At 50.7% G+C, this 16,887-nt stretch overlaps 1 protein-coding gene across 1 annotated transcript in view; it reads left to right on the top strand.

Moving 5' to 3' along the window:
* LOC128728214 (protein O-mannosyl-transferase TMTC1-like) overlaps positions 1-16,887 on the top strand; it is a 52,401-nt gene that overhangs the window by 17,833 nt on the left and 17,681 nt on the right. The window contains exons 2-5 of the mRNA XM_053821859.1: positions 400-577; positions 4,853-4,926; positions 9,194-9,514; positions 9,574-9,763. Coding sequence (XP_053677834.1) covers positions 400-577; positions 4,853-4,926; positions 9,194-9,514; positions 9,574-9,763 — 763 coding nt within the window. The remainder of the gene's footprint in view (positions 1-399; positions 578-4,852; positions 4,927-9,193; positions 9,515-9,573; positions 9,764-16,887) is intronic.

Genomic DNA, 16,887 nt, shown 5'->3' with positions numbered 1-16,887 from the left:
TATAATATTCTTATCGAAAGCAAAAAGAAACGTAGATGTTGTTTTTGTAAAGGTATACTAATTTAAAACTAATATTCAAACAATCGTTAGTAAATTCTATCTTGTTACCTTAATAGTGATATGTTCACGAAAAACATTAGCTCGGATTTTCGTTTCAAAAACTAGAGCTCTTACAAATGAACACCGACAGCATAAACAGTTTTGTTCCATCATTCCAACGATTCCGGGCAAACAGCAAAGCTTTTCTTTTGAACGCAAAAAAACACGGTAGGAAATGGAAACAGATATCACCTCCTGGCCACCTCGCCAACCACTATCGCACGTGCTAATGTCGAGTCGTTTGCTTTCCTTCTTGTTTTTAAATATCTCTCTCTTTTTCTCTTTTTTTTCCACCCGCAGACTGAACTACCTAACCTTCGGCCTCCGGTCAGTGTGGTTCCATGCGACCAACGTGGCTCTGCACGCTGCCGCCACGATGCTGTTCACGCGCGTCTGCCTCACGATAGCGGGTCTGCGGAGGAACTTCGCCATCCTGGCCGGTGTTCTGTTCGCTGTCCACCCGATCCACACCGAGGCGGTAAGTAGTGACCCTCATTGGCACCCTCGTCGTGGGCACATCGCAGCAGGCTGAACCCAAAAACCCGCACAACGGCAGCCGCAACCGCAGCCGTGTGTGCCGGAACCGGAAGTGCAAAAAACGAGCAAACGAAAACTTCCGGGCGAATGATACTCACGTGCCCCCTTTGGGAAATGCCCTCCGGGCGGAAGTTCGGACGGATGCGATTTTCCCGAGTGCGCCGGGGTTCATTGCGCAAATGAAGCAACCCCGGCGTTTGGGGTTGGGAAATTGAATCAACAGAAGCGCAAATGCAAATTGTGGAATGAAAACGAGAAAAGCCCGTGCCTTCAAACCCTCCCATTCGCGACAGCATGAAACGGAACCAAGCGAAAGGATGGACAACGGATGCGAAGAAAATGTCGCCAACCAGCGAGACAAGAAACAACTGAAATAACATCCCCACTGATTCGTGTGTTGTGACTGTGTGTGGGTCGCGTGTCGTGTCCGGAAACGGAACGTCCCATTGCAAGGAAAACATGAACAAAAACGAACAGGAACACACATACACTGGACCACTCGTGCTGCGGGGAAATATTATGCTGGACGGCCGCGAAAGCAAATGAATTATTTCCTCCGGGCCGGGCCGGGCCGGACACGCCGCACGCTCCCATATGGTGGACAAATGAAAAATTGTCACCGGCAGCTGTCTGGGAAAGCCGGAGCTTGTACTCGGGGATGTTTTTTCCTTCTTCCTCGTTTTCTTCTTCTTTCCATTCGCGCGATTGTCGGGCTTTCTTCGTCCACGCGGGTCCATTGGTGTCTCTCGTGGGGCGCAGACTTTGGTCGGACGGGTAGACTAATCAACGTGAAGTTGCTCCACGCGGACTTTTCGGGTGGTGCTTCTCTCGTTAGCACCGTCGTCGTGGTTTGTTGTGTTTGGGGCGAAACCGTGATGGGTTTGTTTTTGAATAGCATCCCGTGATGAGCTGCGGGGATGCAGTTTTTTTTTTCAATGCTACTCTCCCTCCTTGCATTGCAGTGAAAGTTTTCCCAATGATCCTAATGCAAAAGTTTCCGCTTTCCGAGCGGTCGAGTGGTGCTTGGATAGCTTTTTGAAGTGCTTTGAAAGTTTGGAATTATTTCACGGATGCTAGCTAAAGGCAACGCACAAAAAAAACACCGGTTTACGTGAGTCGGTGCTCGGTGAATATAGACTTAAAAACCGAACAACAAACTTTAGGGTGAAATGCTCATTTGCGATCGATTTTATGGGCAGAAAATTTGTACCAAATTCAGGCTCCTTATACGGTTTAAAAGATTAGAAACAGCTTAAGCTAGCAAACGTTTCATGAACGAAGGATTCACCCAGTGCTCGTTCACTCGCTGGAAGTGCACTTTCCTCGCCCAATAGAACAGGGTGCAAAATATTCCGAAAACGAGCTCACACAGCTTTCGCCTCCGAGACGCCGAGCCATAAATGTTTAATACCGCCCGAGAAAACGCCACCGTTCGAGCGCTTCGCATAAAACGGCTTGAATATTCGAGCAGAAACAAATAGCGGCCCTAATTGAACTTTGAGCTCGAACATCGTGCCACTGCTCGGGCGCTCCAAGCACCCAAGCCATCAAAGGCCAATAAATAATCGAAACTTTTTCCATCCGCTTTGATCCACGCGCTTCCCTGATTGAACCCGACCCGATTGCGCTACCTAAGCTAAGCTGGGCAAAAAGGGGGGGTTTTTTTGCACCCGGTGGTTTTCAAGATTCGAACCAGATTTTGATCGCGTTCCGCAAGACGTACCAGGCAAAGTGCATGGCTTCGTTCGCTTTTCCCCGGCGGGTCCGTTGTCGAAGTAAATCAAGCGCACACTTTTCCACCGCCGGTGCCATCGCACGAAAATCGATAGCTTAAAACTATCAACCCGGCAGCATCCCGGGAGCATCCCTTGACACTTACCACACGCTGTCAGACATTGCCCCCGGGCCATCACCACGCCACGCCAACGCCCTTCCGAAGATGGTGGCGATTATCTTCCACCGAACGATGTCGCCCCTAGCGCCCTCTGGTGGGGTCATGTCGAAGTGTCAGCCCGGTGTCGCTTCCGGGCGGTCGCCGCTGGTAGTAAAACCCGTAGAAGACTCGTTTGCGGGACGGAATGCACTCGGTTACCCGTGAGAGAGCGAGAGAGAGAGAGAGAGAGTGCGCGTCCGGAATCGATCGCTTAAATTGACAAGTTAAATACCACAGCACGTTTTCCCGCGAGCGTCCGGTGAACCGAGATGGCCGCGGACTCGTGCCGTGCCGGCTCATCATCGAGGAATTTGTTTTCCTGCCATGTCCTGCCCGTCGGTTGGTTGGCTGGCTGGCCCGTTAGCGAGTCAATGACAGCGCGATTACGGGAAAACCGGCACCGGGATGTGGTTTGAGATACCGGTTCCTCCGGTGTCGTAAGATGTAACCGAGCGGTGGCTTTTCGCCGATGGCCTGGTGGGAAGGCAGCAATTTATGAATGCATCGTTATGCCGGCCTGCAAACAGAAGCCGGAAGCAATTTGCTTCCTTGTCCTTGTGCAGCGGCCACGTGCCCGTGGAAGGGTCGACCCGGATCAATATTTTACTCCCTGCTCGTGGTCGATATTTTTCTCTTCCGTGCTCGGTCCGAAATCGTCCGCTCGATTTACAGCCCTCTTTTTTACGACCGCTTACCACCGGCAGCTCGAATCGGCAATTAATCGGTCAATCGGTTGTCATTAGTGATAAAGGCACCCGCTGATGAGTTTCGGGTCGTCGTTGCTCGATCGATTTTCCCGGCACCACTGGCAGCTGTTGGTCCGTTGGAAAACCGAGCCCACCTTCCTGTTGCTCGGTGGAGGTTTTGGGCTGGGATTGTTTTTTTTTCTCCATACTCCCGAAGGCGTAATGATTGAATGTCTGCCCGAGACGGACACGCAACTTCCACGCGGCCACTGATCAAAGCGCAACGCAACGGGCCGCGTCTCAAGGTGGCAGCCGTGGCGCTTGAATTTTCGCACGCAACGGAAACACCGAGGTTTGAGGTGGACACCGGATCGAACATCAAACGGTTCCGCTTGCCGGCTGTTCTTGGGTGTTTTTCTTTCCACGAACGGAAAGCGTGCGCTCGATCGTGATTGACGGTGCGCGATGGAGCGTGATTATTTTCGGCTCGCCTTTAAGACACGCCAGGTTTTCTGGGGGAGGTTTTGCACGGGAAATAAGTACCCGGCGGTGGTTCTGGCAGTACCGGTGTGATGTTTTCCAGCTCACTGGTGAAAAGCTACTCGAAAGCTCGGGACTAATTTAAATGCACAAACCACCGCAACCAACCGTGAAAAGCATTTCTTTTGCCATCGCTTTAACCCTCAACGGGACCGGATTTGTGTTTGAGATGGTTGGTTTTTTCTCACTCAATTCCCTCGCTTCAATCTGTGGTTTTTAAAGCTTGTGCCCATTAAAGCTACTCACATTTACGCAGTCGAATTAAGAATTTAATGCTTCTGCAATAAGCGGACAGGATTCGCTTGATTTGTCTCCCGCGCAAATGCTGGGCAGTAATTTACTTGTTATTTGCGTTCGGCTTCATTTCAAACTTGTTCCAACTTTTCCACACCAACGTGCGAAGTGCGTTCGATCGCTTTCCCGGGCTCGGGAAATTAAGGACCCCTCGTCACGCTTTCCACACACTCATACACCCACGCCTGCACGTCGCGTGAATTCCGCGCCCGTTCTTATTGAATTCCAACGACGCGATTGCTCGCCTCTCGCCAAGGCCCGGGAGTGAGTTTATTTTCCTCATTTTCGCAATTAAATTCGTTTCCGCGCGCGGCCCGTATTAAAAGTAACTTCCCCGAAGCGTTCCATAACTATAATATTGAGTGTGTCGGTTGGTCCGTCGTCGCCACGGCGCAATGATTACTGTTGAGGTATTTTTAACGCCCGGCGCCGGTCGGACTTCGGCCTCCGGGCTGCGACTTTTCTGCGACTTTCCTTTTCACATCTTCTGGTGCGGGTGCTTTTCTCCATCCATCCGGGTGCGTCCAGGCCCCTCCAGCACGCTTGGAAACCAATTCCGTTTTATGGTCCGGGCCCTCTGCTGCTCCGAGCGACGCGACGAACGCAGGATGTTCTCATCACGCCCGGGGCAAATCTCAAATTTTATGTCTTAACATTTTCAGTCCCTGCTCCCATTCCGGAGGCTTTGGTCTGCTCTGGCAGCTTCGGGCCGTTCGTGACTCGCCTGCTAACCCTCGGTTTGCTCTCTTTTGCTCCTTCGCAGGTGACGGGCATCGTGGGACGTGCCGATGTGCTGGCGTGTATATTCTTCCTAATTTCGCTGCTGGTCTACCACGGGTAAGTATGGCTGCCAGTAATGACGTGCCGTTTGACCTCGCCCGTTGGCTGGCGCGGAAATGCGTTTTTCTCCTCCCGTTCCTCCCGGGGGGGGGGCGAGTGGCCAACGTCTCGGGCATAAGACGAAAGAGCTAGTCGAAGTGGGGGAGAGTGAACGATGCAGAAAACAAAAAAAATCAAGTGAAAGCAAATCCACTTCCCAAGCACCGAGGGCCAAAGGCCGAACCAGCAAAAGCGCCCGCAGATTTACGGGACCGGGCCAGGCGAAATCATAAACGTTCAATTTGCGGAATGATTCTCGAAGGATAGCTTTCGGCACATTATCCACCCGTGGGAGGATGGGGGCGAAAAGTTTTTTGCATGATGGCGAAACGCCAGCTAATCCCACGAGCCGCCTGGTACGGTACGTCCCGGTGCGTATGTCAAAAAGAGGTCAAGCATATATCTATATTCTGTGGAGCGCCTGACCACTCCCTGGACGGTCGTCGGGAAAAAGTTCTTCCATTCCGAGGAAACCGCCTCCGTGCTAGATTAAGCTTCGAGCTTCGAGCTTCGAGCGGACGAAGGACGCTAGCGTGTCTGATGAAGAGATAAAGATGCCGCACGGCCACGACCAAGTGGCGCTCTTTCAGGAAGGTGTTAAAAGTTTTCTATTGCCGCTCTTTTTTTTTTTCGCTTCTGCTGACCATTTGCACAACTCGAGCTTTACCGCATTCAGCACCCGGCTGCCGGGCTGCTGGGGGAGGATCAAACGAAATCCGGTCTGATGTTCCGAGCGAAAGAGATGATGAGCGAGTTGGCGAGACAAATCCGGAATATTATGCACATGTTTCTGGTGTGACAAGCACATCCTTGGCGTGTTTTCCACCATGCCGAGGTGTTGGGTGCCGGGTTTTAATCAGAAATGGAAGTTCTTAACAACAGTTGCTGAACACGGCTTTGGTAGAAAATGCCCGGCAATTGCTTGGGTCATTCAGAAATGGTCGCCTTTTGTGTACGATAATTGATTAAGTGACAGTGGACATGGTTTTCGGTGAGTCATACGTTCACATGATGGCAGAAGAAAAGATAAAACAAACAACAAAATCAGATACTCTGTTTGATCAACTATAAGCCTTTGAATTTGTTTCCATTATCTCTATAACCGGTTTGTACAGAAGAATCGGGTTGTTTTGAAATGGATGGATAACTTGATTAGTTTTTGCGGCACCTAACGATGAGTTTTGACAAGCATAGTAGGCTTGGAATTTTCCACAAATGTCAAACCCATAAACACCTAACCAGCACTTCATTATGATATCTAGTGGAAATGATGACTCATATCGCAATGCCATTTTGAAATCCCAACAGACCTTCAATTACAGTACATTACGACGATTTAAGCCATGTAACGATAATTTCGGTCGTCAATGAACTTCAAAGCTCTAATGAATGACAGCAGTTCCATTTCGCTCCCACACCCACGTCCCAGCAATCCTCGTTAGAGGAAAAATTTCTTTTCATCTCTCCACTCCCGTGCCAGTCACGGGTGCCAAGAAAAGGTACCTAGGATATCCGAATTTTAATGGGGCTTCCCCCCTTTTTTTTGGGCATATTTTCCCACCGTCCCCCCGGGAAGGTGCGATTCTAGCTTCCAGGGGGTTTACTAATGCAGTGGCAGCTCGTACCCGTTTTGGCAAAGGACCATCGAATAGAGCTTAAATTCATACGCATTTAGCATAATTGCTCAATTGGCAGAGGCAGCCGGGTGGAAAGTGGACCACCCACTGCCCACTGATGGAAAACACTGCAAAGAAATGAAGAGCAAAAGGAAGGAGCGAGCAACTACAAAAAAGGGTGAATTAAAAGCGCTACCAAAAAAGGGCCGCCCAGGGTTTGGCTTTTGATCTAAATCGTTCCGATGAAAGCGGCGCCTCGTCGGGTTTTAGTGGGCCGAAATATTTCCATCAACTTTAATTGCCACCCTTCGTGGGGTGGGGTTGCTCAGGCTACCGTGGAGGGGCTGAAACTTTTACTGATAGGTCATCATAATTCAAGCAATTAGTGTGTTTGACCGTACCAATTGCGCACGCCAGCACCAGCTTCGGGAAGTCCAGCTTGAGCCGGATGAATAATTCACGAGAGGGTGAGAAATCGACATTTTAATTTCCTCGAGCGAGTTCCATGCGGCGTATTTCACCACCGGCACCATCAGTTTAGCAGATGCTGACCTTTCGAATGAAGCCCTAAACTCGGTCCTTCGGTGGTTTGAGTTAGCCTTTTTTTTTTCTTCTTCTGCCCACCAACAGTGGCCCAGCATTTAAGCAGACCCTCGACTCGAGTGGCTGGGTGTGCCTGTTTTTGTAATTAAAATGAACAGCGATGACTTTGCGGTGGGTCGGCGATGACGAACGCAGAAAAACACCAGCTGGCCACGGCTGGCCGGGTGATGGAAAACAATTGCGAAAATGAGGCTGGTGCGGAATAGAATAGAAGCAACAAACAAACAACAGCAGGAAGAGAAAAAAAACACACACACAGTCATCCCAGCTGCAGCTGGCGCTGGCGAGAGCGGGACTTCTTTAATGTTTAAACATTGCGGTACCACGCTTTGCCGAGGTTGCCCGTCGGACGCCAGAACCACCATTCTTGGAGCTCGCTTGGAACTCAACACACTGCAAAAACTTTGCGCGTTCTTACACGACGCTGGGTTGGGTTTTGTTTGCTACTCGCCGTTCGAAAGAACGGAAGAATTTGACGACCGTCGACCGACGACGTCGTGGGTGGGAAGAAAGAGAAGAAATAAAATAAACGAGCCGAAAGCGGAAAAACCCCACTACACAGTAAGAAAGTTGGCTGGTGAACCAGTATGGTTAGTGTTTTTAAGAAAATGAGACAACACCCCGGAAAAGTTGCATTCCTCGTCAAGCAAGCAGATGAAGCGCTTTCCTGCTGTGCTTTCGTCCTCTCGGGTCGCTTTGTATGGTGCTCTCTTTTGCTCCCGTTGGTGGAGACGAGCATGAGAAAGAAGATAGCTACTCCAGTGCCATCTTCGATGTCAATGCAATGGCGATGCAACTTCGGTCGTGAAGCGGATGAGAGCTACTTACCCCAAAAGCATGACAATGCACACAACTGCCACGGACGGTTGCGCTGGGCAGAACGCAGGAGGCCATGGGGTTGGCAAATGAAAAGACGATTGTACGCCTGGGCTTCTTCCCGCAAGGACACAAAACCTCAAAAACCCCCAACGGGGTTGTGGCAGATGACGTCGTGGAAGGAAAGCCGCTTTTTCACGGATTACAACTTGCGCGTGGCTTTACTCCGACGAGCCCGTCTTGTTGTCTCGTTAGTTTAATTTTTGTTCTCCCACGCTGCCAGGTTCTGCGGGCTTACTTTCGTTATTTACCGTTTCCCGGTGCCGGAATCCGTGCCCGCGGGCACAACCGGTTCCGCCGCGTGGGTGCTACACGCGTGGTGAGCGGTGAAATAATTGACTTGACGATTAAAATGTAATTTACTGTCGGGAATCAATTTGACGTATCCGCGCGCCGGCAAATGGCAATAAAAGGAGCGAATAAAGCAATTATGGTGTGCGCTGGAAAGCGGTTTAAGCGAGCCATCCATCCGCTGTTAGGCGTTGGCGCTTTGCCGTGTTGCCGGTGGCTTTGAATTAAACCCAACACTCTATCTGGTTGCTAGCTGGCGTTCGTTGTCGAAAGAGGTGTACTTTTTTTGTCCATTTTTCTCGGTTTTTTTGTTGTTGTTGCTGTTGTTGTAATTAATGCTCTTTGTTCTTCGTTCCGAATTGTGTTGCAATTAGTTGCCACGCTCGAACCAGACATTGCTAGTTTGTGTTTCGTTTCCATTTGATGGCTGCGAGGGAAAAGTTTTTCTTGATTTCACTTGGTGAATGGATAACTTTTCGTTTTTCCAACGACTTTGTTAACTTATGTAAATGCTCCTGTTTTATATTAAATCAACAATGTACCTCTTAGAAAAATGGCAAGGAGACCACTATTTCATTAAATCATTGTTTTAAAGTCCTATAGCTCAAGCAGTGATTTTAAGCTGAAAGGCAGTATTTCAAACCCTATATCTCGAACGAAAACGACATTCTATGCTCCAGTCCTGTTCTTTTTTTCATCATCATCCAACAACGCGTCCCTATCACATGTATATTCAGTTAACCATCTCGTCCGTACATCACCGGGCTTGTTTATGAATCATGGTGCAATTTTCGCAAAAATAATTGATGTCCCTGGCGCGTTCCAATCCAACCCCACAGCCGCTGCCACGAGCCGGACATGAACTCGATCTGGCTCAGCATCGTGCTTGGTGGTCTGAGCATGCTGGCCAAAGAGACGGGCATCACCGTGTTCCTGCTAAACGTCGCCTACGACACCTACCGCAACTGGCCAGCCCTCAAGCGCACCGTCCAGGACATGCGCTGGAGCGAAGAGACGCACCAGTTCGGGCGCCGCGTATCCCGCGTCCTACTCTCGATGGGCGTCCTGCTGGCTGTCCGGTTGGCGCTCTTACAGGGCTCACTGCCTCGATTTTCGCAGCAGGACAACCCGACTGCCTTCCACCCGAGCCTATACGTGCGGTAAGTACGGCCCGAAATCGACTGGTGCGTGCATAATCGATGTCCCGTTTCATCCACAGCCTGCTGACGTTCTGCTATCTGGCGGCCTTCAACTGGTGGCTGCTGCTGTGCCCTTCAACGCTCAGCCACGACTGGCAGATGGGTTCGATCCCGCTCGTTACGACGCTCAGCGATCCTCGAAATTTGCTCACGTTTATTGCGTTCGGGGCCGCTCTGCTGTTCGCGTACCGGGGCCTGATGGATTGCGAGGTAATTAAAATGCGACAATTATTTATTGCACACGACCCCCAGCAGTCGTCAGCGCGGGAAACGGAAACGCAAACGTATATATCAAACAAATATTGTGCGTCATTCACGCTTAGCCAGCACGATGGGCTCCCTAGCTGTTGTGAGCCTTACCATATTGGAATGTGCACTGGTTGTTAGTATTTTTTTTTGGGTTTCATTTTGCGAGGGATTTCACTGCAATTGCACCTTTTCCATCGGGCAGCGGAAAATCCGGATCAAAAAAGCACTCGCAGGATCAGAGCTGTGCACGTTGCATAGTTTTAGGCGTCAGCTTCCATTCGCTACGAATTGGCGTTCCGAGCTCGTTCCCGGATCGTTCGGTTGCATATTTGCACACGGTTTCGCGTGCGTTTGACTGCATTTTTACCCATCCCACCATGTTCGTCCACCCATCCGACGAATGCCGGGATGCCTATACGATAGCGCAAACCGATTGCAATCAACTGTGCAAATATTGTATCATGTGCGGAACGGTTTGTGCCTTCGATTCCGGATCGCGATTTGAGGGAGGAAAAAACCGGGTGCACATCGTGGAAATGTGACAGGGTAACACAAAAAAAAAAATAAACCCAACTCCACATCCATCTCTAAACCGTTGCTCGGAAAGAGACCGGAAAAACTTCGCTATGTCGATCTACGCCGTGCGCTCGATGCCACCACACGATGATTGATGTAATGCATCGATTATTTATTGATCACTGCAAGCTGCTTACTGACGTTAATTGCCCGTTTCCGTGAGGTCGCAGCTTCATTTGCAAACTCATCACGTTCGCATCATGGCCGGCTGACCGTGGGGGATTCATTTTCCACGATTCGCTTCCAATTTTCCATTCCATGGACTACATCGCAGAGGGAGATGAAAAAAAAAACCCGACGATTCAACTAACACGCACGAGACGAGCCATCTCCCCGGATGCGAGCGGGCACGGTTGGTGCGTTGTTTTGTGAACAGTCAGTTTGCGTTTTCGGAAGCTGGTTTTCCCTTCAATCATCTCCTACGTGCTGCTCGGGCATGTACGTACCGATGCGCTCACGCGGGGGCAATTTTATTGGGTGTTTCCAGAAACCAGACACACCGGGTGGCGTTGGCAGTTGATTGAAATGGCGCTTGCTTTAGGTTAGCGTGCATCAATGAGCTGGGATGGCAAAAATGGCAGAAGCCTGCAAATAACACACAGCACACAAAAAAAACTGGGCTGAACATCGATCAGATCGATCAGAATGCACAATTGCGCAGCGCGGTTCAGCTAGCGTTGAAAGCGGGCGAGTATTTTTACAAGCGCACGGAAAATTTGTCTCATTCGATTGGGTTAGTGATGGTTTAAGCTCATGAATTCCGCCACACGCCAACAAAGCCAAAACGAGTTAAATTTATCCACCAAACCCGACCACCGAAACATGCCGTTGGCACAGTGTTTCGGAATTAAATTTCACCCTGGTGTAGCCTCAGTTCGGGCTAGCTCACCAACGAACCGTCCGGTTATCGAGTTACAGTTGCACCGAATTGTGTTATTTGTTCCGCGAAAAAGTCCCGTCGGCAGTGCCGGTGAACCGTTTGGGGTTCGGTTTGCCATCAAATTTTCGACGGCATCGAAAACAATGAGCAGCAAATACTGCCAGAGAGAGAGAGAGAGGGAGTGAGAGAGCAAGAGCGAGAGAGAGAGAAGGATAAAGTTGTAAAAAAAGAACAAAAAAAAAGGAGCACAACAAACAAGAATGCATCGCCGACACTGATTGCGTATTGATCGATGCTGCGGGCTGAAAGCGACCCAACTAATAGAGTGGCGAAACTCGGCCGGATGGAAACGAATGACGTGCGAGAGAGAGAGAGAAGAATGTCGTAAATTATTAAATTTTCATCATTTTTCCCGGGAACTCAGGGCGTGGAGTGTCCCAACCGCCTGCCGCATCTGTCGGGATGATCCGGGTGTACGGTGACAGTCCCTAGCGGCGCATGCAATCAGGGATAACGATGGAGCGCGTCACTTTGGTTGTGCGATGCTCATTATTCACGCCCGGAGGCTGTCCGGGGGTGGGTGTGCGAAAATCCCGACGGTTCGGCAGGGGAATCCCTCGAAAAAAACATTCACCCATAGCCCGGGAAAATACGAGCTTTTGGGCTGATAACGTCGACAAGATGCTTACCAACAGCGAGGACCAATCGTCGGTCGTTCCCGGACGATTGTAAAGACGCTTGAAATGAGAAATGGAGCATAATGGGGGAGAGAGAGAGAGCCCCGTCCGATCCCAAAGGCCAGCCAGTGCGTCGGCAGCTGCGATTTTTCCGCGTGGGCACGCAAAGGCAGGGCAGGAATATTTCCACGCTGATTGGACGCCATTGGATGGTCCTTTCGGGTGAGACCGAAAGCCGTGCCGTGACTCGATACAGTCAATCTCGGCAACCACTCAGCTCATTAGAACAAATGGGCTTCATTTCCCAATCGCTCATTCTTAATTTCGTCCAGCCGGTGAAGCTCTCAGGGACTCCCGGGTTCTTTCAGGTTCGGTTACAGAAAGCGTGAAGGAAAAAAAAAACCCCAACCTCCGTGACGAGGGCATGATAGCGGTGCTTATCTCGAGCCTCGGGAAGGTTCGAGCGTAGAAATGAAATAGAGACCTTGATGATGTAAGTGCGCGGTGGTTCGGGCGAAGGATATCTTCAACCGATGCTTCCGGTATCGTTGATTTATCTCTCGCTTAGGCGGAGATTTTTCTTCTCCCGCACAAACGGAAACGCACGATGGCGTGTTGAGGGCCGCGTTCTGGTTCATCTAATTTCCTCGATCCGAACACATACGCACTCGAATGGAGCGAAACCGGCGGCAGTGTCGGCCATTACCCGGTGGCGAGAGGACTTCACACAGGGTCGCACTCAAGGCCCCGGAGCGCACTTAACGTCGATGTCGGCACCTACTTCGAAGGGTGGGTCGGATAGCGGCTGGGTGCGGGGATGCGGCAACCAGAACCACATCAAATTATTCTGTTTTAATGCCTTCGCCGTTCGGAAACATCAGTTTCAGGCCTGGTCGGTTTCTTGAACCTCATTACGGTGGGTGAAACTGGCCCACAGTGAGATGATGGACGGGATAAGATTGGTCAGAAAATCTAAAAAAAGAAAATCAACAAGGATTCCTTGATGTATATCGATGTGTCTGGTACTTTATAAAGCTTTCGTTCAATTACTCTCACACAGTTAAGATGTCTTCATCATTTTAATCAGCTTTAAAAAGACCATAATCAGTGAGAAAAGATACTTCAAGTCTCATCTCCCAATTTATGAAAAGTTGTCGGAAAACTCCTCGAATGACCTCGGCATGACCTTTTAGACGTTCTTCTAAGTCAAAGCTGTTGATAACGTTCGAGCCAGTTTCCAGTGAGCTTTTAAATGCGGAACAAAAAAAAACCAGCACCCTTTTTTTGCCCTTCCCCGAAAGCTCCATTTCCCAATGTTCCATCCCCATCATTACTGGCACCAAATCGACAAATTCGCCGATGGGAAACGCGTGTTTCCATCCACCAGCTCGAACCTAAGCCACTCATCCTGTTTGTGCCGGCCGGGCGTGAACGTCCTCTCAAACCCGTACGCGATGATGTGCGTGGCAAACGGCCCACTCTCACACCCTCACCGAAAACCACCCACCAGTACCAGTACCGTTCTGCCGTGTTATCAATCAATCAGGACAACCCACAACGGTTGCCGTCGGTAGCGGCCGCGGTGGCCTTGGTTGGGTGGCAAAGGCGCCTTCGCACACCCAGGCTGCTAGTATTGTTATTTGCGGCTGTTGATTGATGGGTCGCAGCGATTGACTCGTGGAGAAAGCAACCGAACGCCGTTCGAATCCTTCGGAATCGAGGTGTCGGGTGGACGAAATCTGACTTTCGAGCGGCCGTAGCCGTAGCAGCGTAGTAAATTGATAAGTGAATTAGATGAATGACGTTTTATGTAACTTGTGCGTACTTTTTTTTTTCTCTCTCTCTCTTTCCCGCCGGTGGTTTCCCATAACCGACCTGTGTCGTTCGTCCTTCCAACCCCGGTTCGTGTGTCACCTTCACGAACCAGCTCTCTTAGCGTGCTTTTCGGCGAAGTGTGCTATAAATTTGCGATACCAGCCATTTAGCCAGCCCGGCACGACAGTCCCGGGACTCAGCTTGATTGACAGGCCGGTCCTGGGGCGGGCTGGTATTGGTTTTCCAGATCCTTCCCCCACTGCCAAGCACACACACAGTTCGACAGTTGCAATCGGGATTACGTCAGCTATAAATTGTTGTTTTCGGTGACGACACCGACATATGATCACCGAAATAAACCCCCCGTAACACCCGGTGGTATCGGTCGTATCGGGCACGATCTAACGACAGCGCGGCACCGAAATCATGACAGGCTTAAGATAAATGATGTACTCCCAGGCACACGTGACCGGGCGAATGGCGACGGACCAGGCGAGTACATGTCTTACTTCACGTCAGTTCCCAATCCAGAAAAGCTACCTAAGCGGTGGGACAAAATGGTGAAATTTATTGGCCTCACCCTCGGGCTGGCTGAGGAATTCGGGACGATGTTCGCTACGTCACTTAAAGGACGTCAATTATTATGTTCAAAGGCGAAAATGATTTGTGTGCGGGGCGAACGTTTCCAATTCCAAACCACAGCCACTTTATTGTCCCGCTTGATTGTTTGCATTTCTGCGAGAGCAGCTCAAATAATCACACCGAACATCCCTCCGGCAAGAATCTGCTTTACGTCACAATTTGCTTATGATTTGCAGGCCGCTGGGCAGTCTTGAGATTCGCAGACATCACACACACCCCGGTCGTCTACCTGGTACATTTGGATCGCGTTCAACCCTGCAAAACATACAAAGGGGCCCAAAACGGGTCAGAACGAACCGAATTTCCCGAGGGCTCGTGAAAAGCGCGCCATCTTACTTGGATCGTAATAATCGTGCACGATGACGTACGCCGGACGCTTGAGAGCTACTTTGAGACGTCGGTAGGCGGTGACCGTGAAGCAGTTCCGCTCCGGACCCATGTTGTCGTAGTACACGGCCACGGACGTCCCACCGAAACGTCGCTCGATATTCTGCAATGTCCGAACCAAGCCCTTAGCGCTGATCGAATCGCCTGAGCGTCAAGTGTTGCACTTACCTGAATGGGATTGCGCTTGGTTGCGCCGGTGATGGGCTTCTGCTCGACGACGTACCCACTCGGAAAGTTTACTTCCACGAGCACCATGTTTGAGCGTGCGTCCACCAGATCCGGGATGAAGCTAGTGCAAACGCCCAGCCTCAGTTCGGCGCCTTTTGACTCTGACATCAGCTCGGGCGTTAGCTCCAGCTGGAAGCGGTTCGAGAAGTTACGCAAATCCAAACTGTACTCGTAGTTCACCTGAAGCAACCCGAATCCCTGCCCATCGACGTTCATCTCAACTCGGGGTGTTTCGTCCGTTATTTCGGACTGAAACCGCAAGCTTGCGATGTCCAGTGGTTTGACGCGAAATTGCTGCCCTTGACCGGTTCCGAAGCTCAGCTGAACCGCGTAGTCGTTGCGTGCGGGTGAAATCTTTTCGGCAAGCTTTGTTAGTGCTTTCAGTCCAACGAAAGTGTCCTGCGTGCGTGGGAAACTTCCGGTTGTGTAACGCTGACCCACAAGCCACCGCATGATGGCGGTAGCGTCGATGTAGCGTTCTGCCTGCACAAACGACAGCAGCGCATAAGCGGTGGTTTCGATACCATTGGCCGTTCTGTGCCAGAATCGCTCGGTGCCGTTCCGTTGCACCGAGGACATCCCGATCAGCTTCTCCAGAAAGCGCTCCTTTGCGTCCTTGTGGCCGTGCAGCATTAGCGCGTACGTTGCGATGGCGAGATCGTACGAGTCCTGGATGTGCTCTAGCGCGTCTGTAACGTACCGGATGCCTTTCTCGATGACTTTCACGTGCGTAGTGGCTGATTTCGGGTGCTCCAGAAGCGCGATCAGTACGTACGATGTCAGTGCAATGCCCTGACGTAACCCACCTTGCATGTCTCGGTGGAAAACGGGACCAACTTCGTCGAATCGACCGGTAGTATGCTGTCGTGCGGCGAGCCAGTCGTACGCTTTCTCCACCATCGCGGGTTCCACCTCGTACAGGTACTTTGAAGCCGTTGCCAACGATTTGCCCACAAAAGCTGTGAGAAAAAGCCCGCCACCACTTTTTTCCCACAGCCCGAATGATCCGTCAGGTTGGCGGAAGCGTAGCTGGTGTTGAAAACCCTGCTGAAGGAGTGCTGTCGCTCGATCGATCAACTGATTGTTGGTGGAACCAATCGAGGCAAGATAATCGAGCACGAGGATGTTCGGTACGAGCCGTATCATGCTCTGTTCACCACACCCGGCCGGAACTGACAGCAGGTTCTCCAGATTGTCCACCACCGACGTAAGGATGTTCGCTGGAAGGATCCCATGACCCCATTCAAACGTTTGGAAAAGGTTTTTCTTGAAGGTGTTCGTTCACTTACGGGTGAGAATGAAGTCGAATTTTTTCGATCCCACGTCCGCCTTTCGATCGATGTCCAACGTGATGGCGAACGTTTTATTGTGGTAGGTGTTGTGGGAGAAAAATCGTGACACCGTCTTTCGCTCTACGAGGCTCTCGGGAAGCACGCGGATGACAGTCTCGATCGTGTCCGTTGCAGGTTCGATCGACGCTTTGACGCGCACGATCATCTCACCGAGTTTGCGAGCTTTTACCAGGAATGACACTGGCACTCCGGTGCCTGAAGGTACCTTAATCGATTTCGTGTAGCTTCCGTCTATTGAAAGATGATTAGTATCGTGCGTTGATAGAAAACGGGATGATGGGGAGAATTACTACGCACCTTTTGACAGCTGGCCGATGATTTCGGTTTGATTATCCACGTTAAACAGCGTCACTGATGCTTGGTGTTGTTGAGTGAAACTGCTAAAAAGAATGAACTGCAGAACGGCAACCTCACCGCGCTTGATGGAGTACGGCAGGTTCTCAACAATGTAGAACGGCTGCACCGTCTTAAATACGATCGGTTTCTTGATGATCCCCAAACCGTACACCGGATCGATCGAGAACCCGG

The sequence above is a fragment of the Anopheles nili genome, chromosome 2 (assembly GCF_943737925.1).
Source record: "Anopheles nili chromosome 2, idAnoNiliSN_F5_01, whole genome shotgun sequence".
Classification (NCBI taxonomy): domain Eukaryota; kingdom Metazoa; phylum Arthropoda; class Insecta; order Diptera; family Culicidae; genus Anopheles; species Anopheles nili.
This window is presented reverse-complemented; position numbering and strand designations above follow the sequence as displayed.